A 23,650-nucleotide genomic window follows, 5' to 3' on the forward strand; every position below is an offset into this window, starting at 1 on the left:
ATGAGTTTTTATTTTAGAATTTTTACAGACGAATCAATCATGGCGAACAGGAAATCAACAACCAATGTTTTTAATGTGACGCATTCGCGTCTGTTGACAATCTGTATTTATTTAGTGTATTATGAATGAAAATATTCCAGGAGGAAGACAGAGAGCTTCCTCTGAAAGTGATGTTTTAGATGAAAAAGTAGTGCAAAACAGAAATGTTGGAAACCATTCATTGACCCTAGACCACAGAAATTTTAGTAGAAGTTTTGGAAACAGTCTCTCTGATCAAATAAACTCAGATGAGGAAATAATTAGTAGTGAAAAGGGTTATTTTACATTACAGACTAAGGATAAGCGTCGTAATAAACCATTGTTTAAGTCTGTGAAAAAGTTGGTCAATCGTTTTCGTCGTTCTGCTCACAGTAATTCGTCAACTGATGTGATACAGGATATGAATGGAGCAAGGGGTGGTTATAACCCTCATTCCAATGATGGCATACAGACTGATTCTGGTGCAACTATTAAGCGTGCACCAGATTCTACTTCAAGACCCCTTATTACTAGACCTATGACTGTAGCTTTGCCATGGAAGGTGTGTCCAGGAACAGTTGGAATTCAAAACCATGGCAATACATGTTTTATGAATGCAGTTCTACAATGCTTAAGTAATACTGACGCTATAACAGGGTATTTTGCAGCAAAGCAACACAAAAATGACTTGAAGACTAGAGGATTTTCTAAAAAATTTAGCAACAGTAAAAGTGATTTAACTGAACAACTAGGGACACTATTAGAAAGTTTATGGTCAAATAATTATTCTCCTGATATATCAAGTACTTTTAAGAGTACTGTTGGAAAATACAATAGTCAATACAAAGGTTCAGCTCAACACGATGCACAAGAATTCCTTCTGTGGTTGCTAGACAGCATTAATGAAGAGCTTGCATTAACAGCAAAGAAGAAGCATAAATCAACCAAGGTTCATTTCAAAATTATGTTTATGTTTAATATGATAATTTTTATAATGATTGGCAAAACTTGGGCATTAATAATATTAATATTACTTTTCCATTTCATTTTATTAGAAGTATATGTACATGTACAAAAATGTTTGCATTTTCATTTGACATGTTTGCAACTCTCATACATTTTGTACATGTACATGTGGGTCTGACTGAATTTCATTGTATATTTAATTGGAATTATAATACATGTACATGTACATGATTCATGTACATGTAACCCAAGACAAAAGTGACTTTTTATGCTAATCAAAACATCAATTATTATACCGCATGTCTCTTCAATTTAGAATTTTTGATTCAACTATCTTGATTCAATGATTCTTTAAGTACATTAGTAATTTCACTATTTGAATTTTTAAATAGGTTCATGTTTGGACATTTTTGATAAGTGATTTATCCACTTCTGTATACAAAATGTACATACTTACATGGCAGTCAATCAAATTTCTATTTTCTATTTTGCTGCAGGGTAGATGGAACGTACATTGTACCTGTGTACAGTTTAGAGTGAAATTGTTTTTTTTATTAATTGAAATATAACTTGATTAAACATGTTAAAGGGTTATTGATTTGGGGATGTATGGTGGCGGCTGTAAACGATGTCTATTCATTAACATGAAAATACTTTGTCGAAATCTTTTCAAATTTAGATACATGTATGTTGTTTCCTGTGACTAAACATGCTAAATAAAGGTCAAGTTCAATTTTTATGATTTTAGCTTTTCTCGTTGTTGAGTTGAATACCTTTTATTTTGATATTGGGTTATTTATTGTATGATTTTAGTTATTTCACTTTAAACAGAAATAGTTAAATTAATAATTAATTTCTATATCATTTGGTCTCTTGATTTTTTTGAGTTATTTCCCTTTGAACAGAAATAAAGTATTTCATCAAAAATTGAATTATTGGGGTTCCTTGAGACTTGATATTTACATTGTACATGAAACAATGTAATTTTGGATTTATTCATGTAAAGGTGAATGTTTAATTAAAAAAATATCAGTTCTTTTACAACTGAATTTTGTGTCACAAACCTACATGTACATGTATGCTGTGTCAAGTATTCAATCACAATCCAAATTCAGAGCTGTTTTAAGCTGCAATGTTGTTTCCATACTTGTTCAACTGTTCAGAGTTTGATCTCTGCAGGAGTATTCAGTTTCCTGTTATTTTGACAGCCCCTTGTTTGACATACACTAGAATAAAATTTGAGGCCTTTTATAGCTTGCTGTTTGATCATTTTGATGTGAAGACCGTACTTTGACCTATAATGGTTTACTTTTACAAATTGTGACTTGGGTGGAGAGTTGACTAATTGACACTCATACCACATCATCTTATATCTATATAAGATACAAAAAAAATTAGCTAACTCAATTGATAGATTTCATCAGATTTGGTATAAACATGTACATTTTTATTATTTTTTAACACACACATGTATATAAAAAGTACATTTTTTATCTATTTTTATGTTACAGGGAAAAGATTCTTCAGATGAATCCCTTGCAGAGGAAGTCCTTGCCAACAGTCATGGATGTTTTATGTACAACATGTTCCAAGCTTTATATAGGTCATCATTACAGTGTGCTAACTGTAGTAAACAGAGCAACACATTTGAAAGTTATCTCTGCTTGTCTCTTCCATTGCCTCACAAAAGGAAAAGACCAGTATTTGTGACAATTGTCTATCTGGATGGAGACCCAAAACAAATTAAAGTTGGTGTAGAAATTGATTATCAAGATACTGTCAGAGAACTGAGAGAAACTGTAGCAGAAAATACACAGATAGCAGTGTCACAGGTGTGTAATACTTTTTATGCCATATTGTATACACATCCATTTCTGTTGTATTTTTTTTACATGAGAAACATTGTTCATCTTAATATATATATTAAGAAATTTTACAAGATATAATCATGATAATGCAGGATTATCTTACAATTTAAATTCTAAATTATAACCTTTTTATGCCCCACCTACGATAGTAGAGGGACATTATATTTTCTGGTCTCTGCTTCTGTTTGTCCATCTGCCCCACTTCAGGTTAAGTTTTTGGTCAAGGTAGTTTTTAATGAAGTTGACGTCAAATCAACTTGAAACTCACTAAACATGTTCCCTATGATTTGATCTATTTATTTTGAATGCCAATTAGAATGTTTACCCCAATTTCATGGTCCACTGAACAAAGAAAATGATAGTGCTGACGGGGCATCTGTGTACTGGGGGCACATTCTTGTTCTTTCATGAATACATTTAAAAAACAGAAAGGGAAGGAAGTCTCAATCTTCAATTCTATTTTTATGCCCATGTCATAGAGGAGGGGGACATAAACTTAATGCTTAAGTGTTAGGCCAAAAATATATATATGTCTGTTTACGGTTACCCGACTGACCCTATTTTGAGTGTCGACCCTAAGCCATTTTATTTCTATCGTAAAGTAAAAACTAAACTGAACTCGTGTTAAAAGTGAAAATATATAGTGTTGCCTGATACATCCCAATGTTCAATTATATATAATCATGAATATGATAGCTGTTTTAAGGAAATTTGTGACTTTACAATGAGTGTGATGAAATAAACATTTTGCCGCCATTTATTTCCATTCAATATCAAAGAGAAATAATCCAATCATTAAAATTACGGGTAAACTCAACCCATAATCAACCACTACAAGACGAATCCTCACACTCAAAATAATGTCACAAAAAATAAAATGAAAAAATAAAATAAAATGAAAATACCGACCTACCTACCCAATGTAACCTTAAACATACATATATATTTTTTTTGGCCTTTAATACCCAGAAATTCAATATTTAATGTTTCAAATTACATGTATCAACACTTGGTTATAGGAACAGAACTACATTTGTAATTAACTTTTTGAGTGGCCTCTATTTTGCATATCAGAATAATATTTTTAATGATATCAAGATCTCTTCAGGTTATAAGATACTTGAACATGATTAATATTAAAATCAACAACCTTACTGAACAAAAAAATGTATTTTGACAGAATTTACTCATTCGGATAAAAAAAAAAGTGGAACCTGCAGACGCTTTGTAAAAACTTTAAAAAACCAAAACATTTTCTATATTGACCTGCAGAAGTTCATTAAACTGATAACAGTGTATGTATGTGTCTATGTTATACTTCAGCTTGTCCTGTGTCAGATTCAAGAAGATGGATTTAAATGTACATTTAGTGATGATCAGCCAATCAGTGATATTTCTGAGTCAGAGCTTGTCTGTGCTATAGAGACATTACCTTTACCAGTATCAAAGAGTACAGAGTCACCATACCTCCAGCTGATTGTTGTGCATACTATCAGAGAATCAGCTCCAATTAAATAGTAATAACATATTATATCTCAAAAGTAACAACAGTTTAAACACTTGTTGTCTTTATCATCTTCAGAGCCTCGGTGGCGGCAGTGGTCAAGTGGTCTAAGTAGTTCTACTACTGGAATAACTAGCCAGTCAACACTGAGGTTTTGAATTTAAACTCCGCTTGTGCAGGACCAGGTGCACTAGACTCCAATGTTAATTGACCAGGATTGTCAGTTTTCCTATCGAAGGTCTGTGGTTTTGTCCAGGCACTTTAGCTTCTTCCACCAATAAAAACTGGCTGCCACAAAATAACCCCAAAGTGGTGTTAAAATATCAACAATCAATCTTAATCATCTGTAGGTGTATTATGTGTTTGGTTTTATAGTCCTATTGACATATACCTTATATGCATATATATGATAATTAAAACTACAAATTATTTTATGATCATGATGATTATGTGAAATAAGAGGTGCTGTTTGGGATTGTGGGGTACATGTCAGTGTGACAGCATCCTAAAAATAAAAAAGAAACAAACAGCACTAAAAAGACAACTAGAGGTCATTATGAAGAATACAATGGTTAAAGCTCTAAAATGAGGATCCTTTTAGAACTTAAGGATGTACTTAGGTGAGGTTTTGGAATTTGTGTCAAATGTTCGGACTCCTTGGTGATTTTCCATACAATACAATGTAAATATTTTGCCCCATAACACCCATTCATTTTTTCAAATATGACTAAATAGCTCATGACAGGTCATTTACCAAAATTTTAGAAGATTCTTAATTTTCTTTCTTTTGTTTTGAGACCCAATAATACCAATGTAAATATAAGGTAAAAGTCTGAGTCAGCCTTTTCCCGCCATATTTTAATTCTCAAATATCTCGAAAAGGAGGTCCATGACCTATCAATATTGTTAGCTTATTTTTATCCTTAATTGATGCTCTACCAGCTTATATTATCAATTTTAACTTCTTAATTTATTAATTTTCACCTAACCTCACCTAAGTACATCCTTAATTCACATGGTTGGTCAGCTGTAATCCAATATGTATTTGAGAATAGTGCTGTCAAATAGTTGTTATTAAAACCATGTGTGTGAATTAGACATGTTGAGTTAGGGATATATTTAAAGAGGTGTTGACTGAATGAAATTTTTAGTTATTAATTATCTCTGTTTAATATAAACCGTATCAGAATATGTATGAACTTCATTTGTATCATTCCCTCCCAAGGAATTTATAAGCTTTTAATTTAATCATAAACCATAAAATAAATATACCTTTATGCATTTTTGTGCTCTTAATGGAAATAATATATTGTTCTAGAATTAATGGTTTTGAACATAATGTTTTTTGCAGCACTAGATTCAGTCCACCTCAAGTTCTGAAAGTTGACAGAGATATTGACTACAAATCCTTACAAAGAGAAATCTTGAAGCATATGGCAGATTGTGTAAAGGAAGGTTTATTATCTCAGGTACATATTTACAAATTGTTTAGTTTAGTTTAGTTTAAACACATTTATTTATAGTGGATTGGGAAACAAGTTATTGCAGCTTATATTAATCTCTTTCCACTTTGCGGGTGCAAGTGATGCCTTATAGCGGCATTAGCCTGCTCTTTTTCGAAATCTACAAGGGTGTCTTTTATGTGCAAGAGATATGGCTCTGTCTTAATATGGGTCAGCCATTTATTGTCCCCTTCTGACGTACTATTATCGTTTCTCAAGACCATACTCGCAAATGGTGTCGAAAAATACATATTGTATTTACCAAACTTTACCACTGGACTGGGGAATAGCATTAAGATTCTGAGAAAAATTGAATTGCTCTTGTCAATTTAATATCATTACTCTAAGAAAAAGATTTGCTTTAAAAATGTTCATGAACAATATTGTTTTTTTTAGATTGATTCAAAATGAAATAAATTATCATTTATAAAAAAATATTGAAATCCTAATATTCTATAGTAAAAATTTGTTTATATTTTCCTTGCTTATTTAAGCTTGATTGATGTCAGCTTTGACATTAAAATTCTATTTATAATTATAATATGGTTTACATAATCTGATTAGAATGGATTATTGCCTGCAGTTATAAACAAATCATGATGTCATATTATCCTTCAAGGTTTATACAAAATCAATACATTTTTGTACAACTATAATACACAAGTGCTTTTGAATGAGAATAAAGCATGTCACTATATAGATGTAAATTGCTTCACTTTATTTTTCCATTTGAGGAAGTGCATAAAAACATAGCTTCTTAAATTTAATTACTACAAAATGAGATATGTTGTATCTCTCATAACAAAGTTGTAGAATCTGTTGTTCTTGCAAGTTTAATTTTTTGATAACCAATTTTTAGCCACCATGGCCTGAAGTGAACATTACCTCCTGTCATTGACTCTGTCATTACTTGTTGGCTATCATTCATTGTAATCTCATTATTTCTTTCATCTCAAATAATAGAAAAAAAAACACTGTAAAGGACAAGGCCAATCTAAACCAAAGTAGGTCACTGCCATCAGTGTCTAGTATCAACACCTTTATGGCATTGAAAATATTTTTTTCTTCAATTTGGGCTTCAGAAGTTGCATGTAACACTATGTCATGGCAAAGTTTTGATTGGTATAACACACAGACACACCATTTAAAATTAAATATTGGAATTCCCTGTTAAGACTCTGTGTTTATAAGAACCTTCCATCTGTCAAACATGTCAAAGCAGGACAATTTTTTTTTTTGAGCCTTCCTACATTCCGTCGTCGTTGGCTGCGGTGGCGGCGTCTACCAATATTCACTCTGTGGTTGAAGTTTTTATACGACCGCAAAAATTTTAATTTTTCGTCGTATATTGCTATCACGTTGGCGTCGTCGTCCTGCGTCGTCTTGCGTCGTGGTCGTGGTCGTAGTCCGAATACTTTTAGTTTTCGCACTCTAACTTTAGTAAAAGTGAATAGAAATCTATGAAATTTTAACACAAGGTTTATAACCACAAAAGGAAGGTTGGGATTGATTTTGGGAGTTTTGGTCCCAAAATTTTAGGAATTAGGGGCCAAAAAGGGCCCAAATAAGCATTTTCTTGGTTTTCGCACTATAACTTTAGTTTAAGTAAATAGAAATCTATGACATTTTGACACAAGGTTTATGACCACAAAAGGAAGGTTGGGATTGATTTTGGGAGTTTTAGTTCAAACAGTTTAGGAATTAGGGGCCAAAAAAGGGCCCAAATATGCATTATTCTTGGTTTTCGCACAATAACTTTAGCATAAGTAAATAGAAATCAATGAAATTTAAACACAAGGTTTATGACCACAAAAGGAAGGTTGGGATTGATTTTGGGAGTTGAGGTCTGAACAGTTTAGGAATTAGGGGCCAAAAAGGGGCCCAAGTAAGCATTATTCTTGGTTTTCGCACCATAACTTTAGTATAAGTAAATAGAAATCTTTGAAATTTAAACACAAGGTTTATGACCATAAAAGGAAGGTTGGGTTTGATTTTGGGAGTTTTGGTCCCAACAGTTTTTTAGGAATAAGGGGCCCAAAGGGTCCAAAATTGAACTTTGTTTGATTTCATCAAAAATTGAATAGTTGGGGTTCTTTGATATGCCGAATCTAACTGTGTATGTAGATTCTTAATTTTTGGTCCCGTTTTACAATTGGTCTACATTAAGGTCCAAAGGTTCCAAAATTAAACTTAGTTTGATTTTAACAAAAATTGAATCCTTGGGGTTCTTTGATATGCTGAATCTAAAAATGTACTTAGATTTTTGATTATTGGCCCAGTTTTCAAGTTGGTCCAAATCGGGGTCCAAAATTAAACTTTGTTTGATTTCATCAAAAATTGAATAATTGGGGTTCTTTGATATGCCAAATCTAACTGTGTATGTAGATTCTTAATTTTTAGTTCTGTTTTCAAATTGGTCTACATTAAATACCAAAGGGTCCAAAATTAAACTAAGTTTGATTTTAATAAAAATTGAATTCTTTGGCTTTTTTGATATGCTGAATTTAATCATGTACTTTTTTTGATTTTGGGCCCAGTTTTCAAGTTGGTTCAAATCAGGATCCAAAATTATTATATTAAGTATTGTGCAATAGCAAGAAATTTTCAATTGCACAGTATTCAGCAATAGCAAGAAATCTTCAATTGCACAGTATTGTGCAATAGCAAAAAATGTTCAATTGCACAGTATTGTGCAATAGCAAGAAATCTTCAATTGCACAGTATTGTGCAATAGCAAATATTTTCAATTGCACAGTATTGTGCAATAGCAAGAAATATCTAATTGCACAATATTGTGCAATAGCAAGAAATTTTCAATTGATTGGAGTTATCTTTCTTTGTCCAGAATAGTAGTTGAATCAACTTAAATCATTGTTTTATACAATGCACAATGTATATTCACTTTTACTACCAACTGATAAATTAAAACACTCTTTACCATTCAGTGATAACAAGCACTTTTTGTTACATTTTAATATTTTATGATGTATTTAAATGAGTAGTTATTGTTGCAAACTCCATTAGAAATTTGAATTGAGATCAGTTTTGAAAAAAGGGAAAGGGGGATGTGAAAAAAAAAATGGTGGTGGGGGGGGGGGTTAATTTTTCTCATTTCAGATTTCATAAATAAAAAGAAAATTTCTTCAAACATTTTTTTGAGAGGATTAATATTCAACAGCATAGTGATTGCTCATAGACAAAAAAATTATTTTAAGTTCATTAGACCACATTCATTCTGTGTCCAACCCCTATGCTGTGTCAACTATTTAATCACAATCCAAATTTAGAGCTGAATCTAGCTTGAATGTTGTGTCCATACTTGCCCCAACCGTTCAGGGTTCAACCTATGCGGTCATATAAAGCTGCGCCCTGTGGAGCATCTGGTTGAAATTTTAATAACTTTCTTTAAACTACTATAAATTCAGAAATTATTGCGTGCATTTATTATTGCGATTTTGTCAGTTTAGACTTAAATGCGATTTTAATTTTTATGATTTTGAGAAAAATCCTGTTCAATTCCAAAATGCGAGTTTAAATTATTGCGTTTACAACTCTGTTGCATTTTTCACAGTATTAAAAACCTCGCAATAATTTCTGAATTTACAGTATACTGGATTTCTACCAAACATGGACAGAAGCTTGTTTATGATCATAAGATAGTATCCAGAAGTAAATTTTGTAAAACTATAATTCCATTTTTTCTGTATTTTACTTATAAATGGACTTAGTTTTTCTGCTAAGAAATATTACATTCACTCTGTGATTGAAGTTTTTAAAATTTTAATAACTTTCTTAAACTATCCTGGGTTAGTACCAAACTTAGACAGAAGCTTGTTTATGATCATAAGATAGTATCAAGAAGTAAATTTTGTACAAATAAAATTCTGCTTTTTCCGTATTTTACTTTTAAATGAACTTAGATTTTCTGCCAGGAAACAACACATTCACTGTGTGACTAAAGTTTTTAAAATTTTAATAACTTTCTTATACTATTTTGGATTTGTACCAAATTTGGACAGAAGCTTGTTTATGATAAAAAACTAGTATCTAGAAGAAAATTTTGTTAAAACTTTGTACCTGTGTATCTGTATTTTACTTATAAATGGACTTAGTTTTTCTTCCAGTTAACATTACATACAGTCTGCAGTTAAAGTTTTTAAAACATTTATCAGATACCAAAACTATCCTGGAGTTTTACCAAACTTGGACAGATGCTTCTTACAATCAAAAGATAGATTCAAGAGTAATATTTTTATTTTTTTTCCCTCATTTTTGTTGAGCATGCGATTAACAGTAAAAGTAGGCGAGACACTGGGTTCTGTGGAACCCTTACAAATTTTTTGTGAAATGTCTCCAAAGTTTACCTCATTCATTTCTTTACAATAGTAAAAACAGAAAATGCCAAAGAAAAATCTCTCAGTTATTGAATTTCAAACAATAAAAACGGAATCTTAAGCAAGCATCATTTTAATTTTGAAAATTATATATCTGAAAAATAAGGAATTAGCAGATACGAAAGTACGAAAAAATTTAATAAAGTAAGTTTGGTTATCTCCCATTCTAATGCAACAATGTTTGTTACGTTCATTTTGATTGGATAACGTCATTTATTTACATGGCATCAATTGACAATTGATGCTATGGGATGTACGCGCAAGTGCAGACGGCATATGACAAATTTAAAATACATGTTTTAACATTGTTTTCTGTCAGTTTCATTAGAATGGAGATAACAATATTGTATTTTAAGCTCCGACGGCATCAATTGGGGATTTGATGGTCGCAAATACCTCTTTACTGTCTCCGCCAACGCATTGCCAGTAAACTTAATTTGCAACCATCAAAATCCCCAATGCCATCAGGGGTTAAAATACAATACTGTTATCTCCTAATTATCAGATCTCATAGATGAATTTTCCTCTATACGCTACTGTTGAAGAATCATTCAATCTTATCATTGAGCCACTATCTATTTACTCACAAAACTTTTTTTACATTTCTTTATTGCATTTATCTATGTCATTTGCTATATCATTTTTTTATTTTTTTTTAATTATTTAGAACTAATAACTAGTTGGTTTTCTAAATTATATTTTTATATTACAGAAATTGGGTATTTTATTTAAAATTAAAGTGATTGATGGCAGTTCTGGTAAAACTTACTTACAACAGGATGTAGAAATGCCATTGTTAACAAATCTGGTGGACAGGTAAGGACTTGAATAAATATTTGAGGTAAAGGTCATTAATATGGTATATGTTTAGAAGATGTTTCAACATTGATTCAAATATTTTTTTTCAACAATGATGTGACATTTTATGGTATAATGGTATGTCTATCAATCTGTCATCAACCTGATTTACAGTAACTCAAAAATATTTTAACCAATATGCATGGAATGTTGGTGAATTGTTTATATTTATCAACGTGAGCTCCGTTTCAGTTTTTATAAATTTTAGAATTTACATTACTGAGTTTTGGGGTTTTATTCCTTTAAAAAAGGTATTTTTTTCAGTTTGAATAAAAAATTAAATTCCAGTTTGCCTGTTGTCCAGTGGCAAATATTTCTACTATATTCAGGACAAGATTTAATTGGTTCTTAAAAAGATATTTAAATGCAGATTTTATTACAAAACAGGAAAAAATGTCAGTGACAAATATTTCAATAATAACCAAAAGATCACATTAAAGTTAAGTCCTTCACTGATTCAGTTTGTCAATTGTGCTGGACTGTATGATGTATCCCCTCACTTTTAAAGTTCATTAAGCATTTTCGTGATTGACATTAGGCTGGATAAATGAGAAATAATGTTTGTTCAGTAGGTACTTTATCACAAGTTTTTGATATAGTGAAAGAACTCGAAACAAGTCAATTGTATCTTGATTTCATTCAATACATGTATACACATTTATGGTTATGGTTTACTTAACAGGGCAATGTCTATGTGTAGAGATGAGTATGGACCTCAACATCTTAAACTTGTGGCTGAATGGGAACCTGCAGTCCAATCAAGGTATCATATTATTACACAAGAATGTATATCATCATACATAGCAATATTATAATTATGTAGCAGTTCAAAGTCATTGACCAATTTAATGTAGAACTGTTCTGTCCTTTACAATGTCTGCTTAGCATGAAACATTAAAAAAAAAACACATTCTGTAAAAGTAAAATATACAATAAACAATTTGCACTACATGCATTCAAGAAATTGCCTACCTGTTATTTTCAAACTCCCATACAAAAATGCAGCTCCGTTAACAAGATTGTGGTACAGTTGTATATAGAATATAAGCCTAACTCTGTAACTCAATCACAAAAAGTAGCATATTCAAACATGTAAAGATAGATGTAGATTCATGTAGCTCTTCAATTCACAGACAACTTGCATCATACATGTAGCTAGCTCTTCTGTAAAAATTCACAGACTACTCATGACATAAATCAATAGCTAGGTCTTCATCATGAGGATTAAGGATGTGCCAAACTTTTATACTATATATTGTATCATAAACATATCCATGTTAGTATAAGTATACATATAGGTTGATTTACACATGTTAGTATAAGTATACAGGTAGGTTGATTTACACATGTTAGTATAAGTATACAGGTAGGTTGATTTACACATGTTAGTATAAGTATACAGGTAGGTTGATTTACACATGTTAGTATAAGTATACAGGTAGGCTGATTTACACATGTTAGTAAGAGTAAATGTTTTCTCTATTCTTTCTTTCCTTTAGAGTTATATCAGATGAAAATAACAGAGTAGATGAGCATAATTCTTATAAAAGATTACGTCAAAGTTCTCAACAGCCCTTTAAAGTATCGTTAGATAACTGTTTACAGTTATTCACCAAAGAAGAAACAGTAAGTGTATTTGTTGAATAATGTGCATATAATTGGAAATAAAATTGAGAATGAAAATGGGGAATGTGTCAAAGAGACAACAACCCGACCAAATAAAAAACAACAACTGCAGAGGGTCACCAACAGGTCTTCAATGTAGCGAGAAATTCCCGCACCCAGAGGCGTCCTTCAGCTGGCCCCTAAACAAATATATACTAGTCCAGTGATAATGAACGCCATACTAATTTCCAAATTGTACACAAGAAACTAAAATTAAAATAATACAAGACTAACAAAGGCCAGAGGCTCCTGACTTGGGACAGGCGCAAAAATGCGGCGGGGTTAAACATGTTTGTGAGATCTCAACCCTCCCCCTATACCTCTAACCAATGTAGTAAAGTAAACGCATAACAATACGCACATTAAAATTCTGTTCAAGAGAAATCCCAGTCTGATGTCAGAAGATGTAACCAAAGAAAATAAACAAAATGACAATAATACATAAATAACAACAGACTACTAGCAGTTAAGTGACATGCCAGCTCCAGACTTCAATTAAACTGACTGAAAGATTATGATTTCATCATATGAACATCAGGCACAATCCTTCCCGTTAGGGGTTTAGTATCATACCATCATAACATATATGAGAGTCTTTTTGGAAGTGCTTAGCTGACTTATATACTGTTGTTCATTAAGAATAAAACATTGATAAAAAAAAAAAATCACAATATATTGGGAAATTTTTTATTTTGAAGACTTCCAAAATATTTCAAACAATTTAAAAAAAATTAAATGAAAATTTCTAATGAATTCTAAGTAGCTATTTATTTTTTTTTATTAAAAAAAAATGGTAATAAAAAGTTTTTATCATTGCTCTATAAATTTTACAAATGATTTCTTATATTTATAATACATTTATCAAAGCAAAGGTGTTACAAGAGGATGATGTGAATTTTTGAGCTCTGCTTATAATTCGGAAACAATTGAACACAATCAAATAAGACAGCAAAAAATGCTGATTGTACGTGGGGGAAAAACCTACAAAAGGTATGTGTTGAAATAGATAACAATTTGATTATGTATGAATATATTATAGCTAAGTGGAGATGATGCCTGGAATTGTCCTCACTGTCACAAATATCAACAAGCTGCAACCAAAACATTAGGATTGTGGTCAGTTCCTAATGTTCTAGTCATACATCTTAAAAGGTTCAGACAGGTAGGTTGATTTACACTTTACCTATTGTTTCTCTGGTGTTAAGATTTAAGATACATATAACATCTTAATTTTTTAATCGTTAGAGCTGAAAAATTATAAAACCACTTAAATGAGTAAAACCTCTGATTTTGATAAAAACAAAAAAAATTGCAGTAACCATTTTTTGGCTTTTCTATGAATTGAATTTTAATGTTATTTCCAACTTATGGTTTTGCTGTCTTTATAAAAAATAATTTGAAATTGCTTTTTCACAAAATTGTGCAGGTATACAAGCAAATATTGGCAAATTTGTTATCAGAATAATGTGTCAGTATCTAGTAACAAGTTTTTCTAAGCCCCCTGAGTGTTACATTGTCAACTAACATGCTAAAACTTAATATCAACCTGCAATTCATTCAAATATGGATGTAATATTTGCAGATGGATTTTTATTTTCAAATTAATTTAGTATTCTCGTATTGTGGGTGGAAAATCATTGAATTGGATTCATCATTTCTGACGAATAAACAAAAAAAATATGTGTTTTATTGGTTATTTGATTTACGTGTAACAAAATTCTTGTAAATTTTATATTAGTATAATAGTCCTTAAAGAAAAGGTGAAAGCATACTTGGGGTATTGTATTGCAGTATTTAACAAAAAATGTAAATCTAGACATTAAATGTGTTATTTAAAAAGTGCATCTTTTGACTTTCTAAAATTTACATCTATCATGCCTCAGGTAAAGATTATAGAAATCACCCTAATCAGCCATCTTCCAACTCCTCCTGAATCATCAAATTTTAAGGGAAATACACCAGGTGTAGATCTGACAGCATGAAGCGAAATAAGTCTGCTTCAAGGGGAGATAATTTGACTTGCAAATTTATTTATATATTTCATCTCATGGTATTTACTGTTGAAGAGCAAGTTATCCCTAGTTGTTTATTGTAAAGTGAGTGTAATATCTTGAGTATGTTTTGCAGGTTGGTGCTAGAAGGAATAAACTAAATACATTAGTGGATTTCCCTGTTAGAGGTATGGACATGTCAGACCATATATTGCACAGGAATCAAGCTGGAATTGATCATGGCATTTATGATCTATATGGGGTCTGCAATCACTATGGTAACATGTTAGGAGGTCATTATACAGGTAAAAGCTTTAAACTTACAACACAAAAAATACTCTTTTTTTTCGATTATGAAAAATTACAATGCCTAATCATATACATTAGAGTGAGTTCTATGAATGAGTCATGATCTCTTCAGTGGCTACCAATATCTCATATTTCTAGTTTCATGAGAATTTGTTTGTATGATCTTTCTTTGTTTAGAAAGGGATGATATGAAACTTTTCCTTTAGGCCTTGGTCATTATCTGCAATTGAAGGCTATATTGTTTCATCTACATATTTATTTTGGTTGGTTTTCTTCCTATAAAAGAGCATTTCTCTTTCAAATCTCACCGCATCTCCCTCTCAGTTTCAAAAAGGGAAGTCACTTCTCCCTATGATTCTGAAGTAGTGTTAGTCCTGTACTATGTGAAAGATAAAAGTACCTGTTAGCCAATAACTCAATATCTTTATGGAATAGCTTTTTCAAGTCATATTCTGAATTCAGAATTGACAAAAACTGAATGCAGATTATTATTTTCCTGTTTGGCCTAGGGGACTAGCAATAATTTGCTGTTATAAAAAGTCATTGACCAGCTGGACTGTTCAGTTTTTTGTTCAAATCAAGTATTTGCTTATAATGAACAAGCTCTATTTAATTTAGGTAATATTCATTTTGATATTCTCTATGTTACAATAAGGAGATGTGGTATAATGTAATTTCTGTTCATGGTACGACCTTTAACAATGAGCAAAATCAATACTGTATAGCAAGCTATAAAAGTCCCCAGGATGTGAAACTTTAGAAAACAAAAATGATTGCATAATCTATGCTACAGAAAGAAATGAAAAACTAATATGGAAAACAATGATACTACAGCATTACAAAATTGAGAAGGATAATTACCATCAAAACATTGTCTAAAAAGCTATTTGATGTAAGATCCCTATATATAGTCTTTAAAATTGGGAATGGAAATGGGGAATGTGTCAAAGAGATAACAACCCTACCAATTTTCAGAAAACTGCCAATGACCATCAATAAGTCTTCAGCACAGCAAGAAAATCCTGCACCCGGTGGTAATATGTATCTTTCTTTTTTGTCTCAGGCTAGGAGCATGTTACAAAAATGTAGATATAAAAAAAAAAATGTGAACTTCAAAGTAAACTCATTGTTATACTGCATACATATTTTAAGAATGTATTAATCTTAACTGTGTTTTTAGATCAATGTATATGCAACAGTTGTAAAATGTAAATAATATACAAAACATATTTCAGCTTTCTGTAAAAATCCACTGGATGGAAAGTGGTATGAGTTTGATGATTCCAAAGTCAAAGCTATTAGTGAAACAGAAGTGAAGAAATCATCAGCCTATTTATTGTTTTATCAGAAAAGAGGATCAAATTCACAAATAACAGAAGGATTACAAAATAGAACACACTGGATTTTCAAATTATGTCCTTCTCTTTCAAATGTCAATTCTAGTGACTTCAAAAGTGCTAAAGATGGTAGTCCACAAGATGAACATTTACTCAGTGTTCAGAATTATGAAAATGAGGAAAAGGAAGGTTTATTTTCAAGACAGAACAGTGGACGAAGTGATTTGTCATCTAAAAGTGAAGAGAAAACTAATTCGTCAAGTAGTTATGTGGGAAAACCTTTACCTCAAGTTACTTCGGGACATGTGTCTTCAAAATTAGTTCATAACCCACCAACATCACAAACTCTGCCACCAGACATGTTACAAAATGCTTTAAGTCAAACTTCTAAGTCAAAAGAAACACATTCCAACTATAGTCAGATGTCAACAAATGGGGAAACTAAGCATTGTATTCCTGATAGTTCATTGGATGTGAATCTGAGGGTAAAACTACCTCCCAGTTCTGGGAATAAGCAACCTAACCTAAAGGTAGACTTGGCTGACAAGCCACCGTCCGGTAGGTCAAATTTGTATGGTCGTCAGAATGCCTACCCACCATCAAAATCAGACAAAGTACCTCCAATTCCACCTAGAACTGAACTCCCTGTTAAGAGTTATACACAAAATTACTCAAATGGTGCAGCACAAAGTGTTAGTGCAAAATTTCAAACATCTGACATTAAACAAAGGCCACAAAGAGATTCTAGTCAAAGATCACAGAGAGTTGGTCGGAATGATTCTGAGATACAAAAAAGTAAGTTTTCTCAACCAGATAAAGCACCCTATGATGAACTTGACAACAGAGTTTATTTAAAGGATCCTTCACCTCAACAACAAAGGAAGCAACATAATTGGTCAAGATATGATGACATGGATTCTAGAGTTATTGTTAAAGATCCTTCTCCACAACAAAGTAAGTCAAGATATGATGACATGGATTCTAGAGTTATTGTAAAAGATCCTTCTCCACAAACAAAAAGACAGATTTCTACCCACTGGTCCACTCCTCAGCCTCCTAGAAAAAGTACACAGGGTCAGCTGTCTTCAAAGTCTCCATTTAAAAGACAAAATTCAATTCCTGTAAAAAGGAGTGCAAGTACTAATAATAGATACTCGAGACTTCCTTCATCTAGATCTGAGGAAGATTTGCACACACAAACTATGACACAACAGAAGGTATATGATGAGGAGATAAGTAAGTTTATCATCAGGTTATTTTATTTTAGCTACCATTCTGTAACCATGGTAACTGAAAACATTTGCTATGATTTAATCTATGAAAGATGGAAGAGTTCAAAAAAACAAAGTTTAACCCATCTTTTGCAGAATGTTGTCTGTCTGTGTTCAAAATCAATTAAGTGGCTTGATGAGGAAACAAGGTTTGATCTAGTTCTGATGATAGAAGAATTCATGAATGGTCCTTTTTACGGCCATTCATATTCATATTGTACCAAAAGAGTCTACACTGTTTGTACATATAAGGAATTCTAAGACAAAAAACAACTCTCTGAGAAAAGTGTTTTGAAATATGTAATTACATTATGCCACTTTTAGAAATAAATAATAGAATTGCTCCTTTGCTTCTTTTACATGCATCTTCAATGGTCTTAAATTAAGGCTATTGTTAGTTTAGTATGATAAACTTTTGTGCCCCTTAGAGAAGGCAAATATTCAGGCTTTATAACCCTCAGAGAAATAACCTTTTAGGGTTGACAATTTTGGATATTCACCTTTTCTACTGTCCATAATTGTATATTAAATACTTTATGTTGACCTTTAGATATCTTTTTTAGTTTAAAATTTAAACTAAAAAAGATAACTAAGGGTAAAAAAATTTAAACTTGATTGTGTTAATTTGTTTATTGGCTCATGATATGTTAATTGTATTTTATTTATCGGTATAAATTTGAATTGAAAAAAAATGTTCCATTATCGAACAATGTTTAAAGGAGAAGCTGAGCAATTCACATATTTTGAATATATATCAGAAATAACACAACTAAAAACATGTGTTTTTCTTCTAGAAACTTTAAAGTGAATAAAGTGTGTTCAAATCCTGAAAGCTTGATTGTATAGAAGAATGCAGAACCAATAGCATGCTTGATTTGGATTTGTCAGCATCACTTAAAAATTAAAGATTTATTAAAATATCAGAAACAAATATATAGATTTAGGAAGATGTGGTATGAGTGCCATTGAGACAACTCTCCATCCAAGTCACAATTTATAAAAGTAAACCATTATAGGTTAAGGTATGGTCTTCAACACAGAGACCGTATGAATAAATAAATCTTGAGAACAATATTAACATAACATATTATCATTACAGAAGCTGTGATTCCAAGTAATAAAGGAGTTCATGACATTATCAGTACATTTAACACTATATCGAGGAAGGTTTCAGACACTGAAAGAGATAGACCACCTGTAGCGACACTTAACAGGAGAACAGAACAGACAAGGAATTCAAGGAGAGATGACTACAAAAGAAGTTTAAGTTATCAAAATGCCAAAAACAACAAGGATCAGTTTGAACCTTTAATTCAATTAGACCTACCGGTACAACAAGTTTCAAAATCAAATGATGATGTATACAATGTGAAGAATAGACCACCGACAAAAAGAGCTAGCTATCATCAGAACCAGTCAGACAACTACTCATCATCCCATAATGGGCTGGAGCATGATAGAATGCCCAAATCCAAAACGGATGATAATTTAGCCTATAATACTCCAGGCTCTAGAAAACCTGTGTATGAACCTAGCCCATCAGAATCCTCATCTTTTTCTGAAGATAATATGCCTCGTTACAAACCTCAGAAACATTTCTTTGTGAAGCCTAAAGAAAAGGTCAAGTCATTAAGGAAAGAGAAAATGTATTCACCTTGTATGAAAGAATCTTCTGTATGATGTAGTTATTTCTGTTATAAGATTTACAATGTTAAATGTACTGGTACTTATTTGTCTGTGTTTGTAAAGGTTCAGAGATCATTCTTTGTGGGATGAAATAATTACAAATGGACAATACTCAAATCAATACACAAACCATGTCAAAGATATAATATATTTCAATTTGACTATTTTTTCTTCTGACATTTAGAGGTTTTTTTTAGCCACATATACATATGTGTGTCTTAGTCTAAGATTTACATCATGTACATTATCAGACATGTTACAAATGGTTGTTTCTGCAATATTTCTTCTATTGACTTTTATCCTTTACTTTCAAACTCATCTCTTCTTCATTTTACTGTGTACCTCTTACACACACACATGGTTTGTAAAGAAATGTACATATGTGTACATAAGTGTGTTTGATTTGGTGCTAATCTTTTATAAAGATTGTTTATTCTGTACATTATATGAAAGACTGTTTAGTTTATGAAACAGTATCATTATAATTTATTTTTCTTCAGAATGTTGAGCTACATGTAAGTTACTTTTTTTTCTCTCCTGTAAAATTGATTTAAAACTAGTTGTTTTAGTATTTATTGCTTTTCTGTAGTATTGGTATTAATGTTCCTTGAAGTAAATAAGGAAGATGCATTATGTTATATTAATGGCAAAGCATCTCCATTACAACCACTGCAGTGACAAACAAATTATTTCATAAATCTTATGTTGAGACGTAGGTCCATTTCAAAACAAATATGATGTGAAAGGCTGGTGGAAATTTGTATTGATTTTATGTAGATATGCTTGCTAACACATCATGTGAAATATTAAATTTTGTTTCAACAGATTATGATTTCATTTTTTCTCAATTATGCTTTAGTGGGTTAAAATTTGAATTTTATGATTTCTTAAAAAAAACCAACACCAGTTCAATTTATTCTATCAGTAAATTATAATATAGCCTTGATGTTGTTCTCATTTATAGTATTTAGAGATAAAAACATATGAGTAGGAGATTTTAAATTATGACTAAAAAATGGCAGGGTTTACCTCATGATGATTGACAAAGTGGTCAAATTGAAAAAGTGTATGATAACATAAAACTCCCAAGGGGAGGGGAAATTGTGATCACAGACTTTTCTTTGTGAAAGATGAGCCCTTTTAAGCAATTGTTTTAGAATGCTTAAAGAGCATTTGAGTATTCTTATGTATGTTAATTGTACACGATATTATGATTATTGGTATTGTAAATATGGACAGTCATATAAGGCATTATCTGTAAAGATCATTGGTGCAATTATTTGTATATTTTCATTCATTGTAAAGTTAGAGTAGGTCATTAAATAAGTTACTAGTAATTGTTGTTGCTTTGTAATGTGTTATAGGGTACATTAACATTAAATATTGTGATAACAATTGTATGACCTTTTATCTTAGATTTGAAGGGCACTTCAATAAAGACGAAGATCTAGATCATATTCATTTGATCTATTAACAGGTCAAATTGAAAATTTCATTTAAATCATTTAGACACATAGTCATTTTCATGGAAATGCAAAGAAATATGGTCATATTATGGTCTTAGTATAAGAAAAAGATTTTTTTCTTTTCAGGAAAAGGATTTTATTTCCATTAAATGTAATTGATTATTTTAATAGAATGATTTGTATAGGTGGTTGTTTTGACTGACCATTCCATTTCTGTATGGTAGACTGGTTGTGATGCCAATATTTGTTTTTTTAATGTTATTATTTATATACATATATACATTACACCATTCCAAGGGAGACATATGTGAGTAAGTCATGCACATATGAGTTTTTATTTTAGAAAATCAAAATTTGTTAGAAGTTGTTATTGTTAATTATTATAGAACTTTTTTGTTTTAATCAACTTTTGATATGTGAAGAAATTTAATTAATCTGCAATTGGAGAAAAATATTTTATTTTTTATTTCTTGGTTGATTTAATAATAAGGATTGTATGCAGGTGAACAATAATTAATTGTAACAAAAAGGACTTCTCCACATCATGATTTATGATGAAATGTAATTGTAATGTGAATTAGGCCATGATAAAAACTGTTTGGTTCTCAGAATAAATGTTCATTGCATCTTTTAATTTTCAAAGAAAGAACTGTATTTTAAAGAGACAATTTTTGAGAAAAATGAATATATTTCTTGATAAAGGATTAAAACAACCGCTATGTTCTACTTAATTTTGGTATTGCAAATGAACAGTGTGTAATTTGATATGCTGGGCTCATGAGTTTGAAACTACTGACCTATATTTCAGTAGTCTGTGAACTAATTAATTTTTATTAGACCTTTTATGTCTTGTGCCATATTGTGATAATTCTAAGTGATTACATGTAATTGTTTTGTTTAAAAGAAATAAGTTGTATATTTTTAATTGAGTTCAGTATTGTTTATTTTTATCTTGCCTGTAAAAATTAATAATTTCTATTTTATTATTTACAAATAATCACTAATTTTTGTATCTTCTATCCATCAAATTGTTTATAGCTGAAGAATAATTCATTTTAATATTTGTACATACTTCTTAGGAAGATTATATTACAGTTTATAATAAATACATAAGGTGTTATAAGATTAACATTCAGATTTGTTTATATGGATTTTTTTGTACTACATATCTTCTAGTTACGGGTAATGGAAATGTCTGAAAAATTAGAAAATGCTTTCATTGGTTAATTGTGGCATTATTGTGCAACATTTTTAATTCAATATAGCTTATTTATCTTAACAAAGAAGCATCCATGACATTTGATGTTGAAAAACAGCTCCAAGCATAACTAGCTGATTTGGCATGTGGCATCATCATTAGCCATTGCTTTCCTTTGGCAGCCATTGTCTGACAGTAAATATTCTCTTAAACTACTTTGGATTCATTTATTTTCGGGGCATCAATTTTTGTGGATTGCTGAAAACTTGCATATTCATGGATATTTGATTTCGTGGTTTTTGCTAATCTCTGTATACAAAGCCTATTGAAAATGCATTATTCATTGAACATTTGAATTAGTGGTTCACTTGTATCCACAAAAAACCACGAAAATTGGTACCTAACGAATAATAATGATTCCACAGTACTTTGCCAGTTTGCACTAATGCTTATGGAATATTCCTAGGACAATTATACAGACTTTACACCACAATTATTTGACTTGATTTTTTTGTTAAAATAGTGACACATTAGAAAATTACACCTGTTTAAATAATATAACATTTGTTAGACATTTTTTCTGGTAAAAGTCTAAACAATGAGAGGAAAATTCTGCTACTGCATGTCTCATAACACGTAATTCAAACATTTATCTTCTAAAATATACCAAGAAAAACTCCCTTTTTCAAATAAAAAACATGAGAAAAAAATCTAGAAGAAATGATCTATGTTGAGAACTACACAAGCAAAAGGTAATAAATGTTGTCTGAAGCCTCATAGTCATCTAACATGATAGTTATGATACTAAAAAAGGGGGAAATTTATTGTATTCTTGAGCAAGACAAGCAATACAGACTCTGTATCATCTAGTTATGCCAAGCTTAGTGCAAATTTTAAATACATTGTATAGTAATTTATTAAATTACACTCTAAATAATTCATTTTTAGTGGGTACAAATATGCAAAAAAATATAATTGCAATTTCCCTATTATAGTTCTAAATGAACTAAAAGTATGCTTATTTCTTTCGATCAAGCTTTATTTGATATTAGACCAATGTAGGCTTATTTTATTTTTATTGACAACACTTACTGGAGTTTTGTTATTCATGGAAACAAGTGCTTGTATTAGTATCATTGATCATTGTATATAGGCTATAATATAGCATACATATTATTTTAACATTCACATATCTATCATATCATATCTATTTAATTGTTTATTTTTATGGGGTTGTGTTTATTTTATTTTTTATTTTTAGTTTATATATATATAATACAGTTGATGGAGTTGTACTACTGTTTTAAGTTTATTAATTTTTAAGTGAAAAAAATATTTCTTTGATAGAAAAATTGAGTACATGTATAGAATCAGACGCAACGCTGTTGGTTAGCATGTAATACAGGTCAAGATTGCAAGATGTGTCTAAAAATCCTTACTCATTGAATTAATTTAAAATTGCACAAGCTAAAAGAGGTTCTTTTAAAAGAAAAAAAAATCATTATAGAATTGTATTGGCAGCTGTTAACAAAATTAAGAAGGGATTTTTTTTTTAACTTTTGTTTATCACTGTATTATTTTGGATTTTGTAAACAAAGATATTTTAATACTTTATAA

At 30.8% G+C, this 23,650-nt stretch overlaps 1 protein-coding gene across 2 annotated transcripts; it reads left to right on the forward strand.

Annotated features, from left to right (window-relative positions):
• Positions 1-4: 4 nt before the first annotated feature.
• On the forward strand, positions 5-22,743 carry LOC139488042 (ubiquitin carboxyl-terminal hydrolase 43-like). 2 transcript variants are annotated; one of them, XM_071273358.1, is made up of 11 exons: positions 5-967; positions 2,496-2,816; positions 4,176-4,369; positions 5,708-5,825; positions 10,965-11,068; positions 11,793-11,873; positions 12,610-12,736; positions 13,815-13,937; positions 14,903-15,071; positions 16,311-17,648; positions 18,783-22,743. In XM_071273358.1, the coding sequence occupies exons 1-11, from the start codon at positions 122-124 to the stop codon at positions 19,361-19,363; spliced, it is 4,002 nt and encodes a 1,333-aa protein (XP_071129459.1). In that variant the 5' UTR covers positions 5-121; the 3' UTR covers positions 19,364-22,743. The 2 variants fall into 2 exon arrangements, with proteins under 2 accessions (XP_071129459.1, XP_071129460.1); XM_071273359.1 differs by having other exon boundaries at positions 16,311-17,366; positions 18,783-22,737.
• Positions 22,744-23,650: the final 907 nt, after the last annotated feature.

The sequence above is a fragment of the Mytilus edulis genome, chromosome 9 (assembly GCF_963676685.1).
Source record: "Mytilus edulis chromosome 9, xbMytEdul2.2, whole genome shotgun sequence".
Lineage (NCBI taxonomy): Eukaryota > Metazoa > Mollusca > Bivalvia > Mytilida > Mytilidae > Mytilus > Mytilus edulis.

What these genes read in the sequence shown, in the direction of transcription:
- LOC139488042 (XM_071273358.1), top strand. Translation starts at nt 122, where the DNA reads ATGAATGAAAATATTCCAGGAGGAAGACAGAGAGCTTCCTCTGAAAGT. An exon ending in CACAGATAGCAGTGTCACAG is followed by an intron (nt 2,817 to 4,175) that starts GTGTGTAATACT and finishes GTTATACTTCAG; the next exon opens with CTTGTCCTGTGTCAGATTCA. An exon ending in GAATCAGCTCCAATTAAATA is followed by an intron (nt 4,370 to 5,707) that starts GTAATAACATAT and finishes TGTTTTTTGCAG; the next exon opens with CACTAGATTCAGTCCACCTC.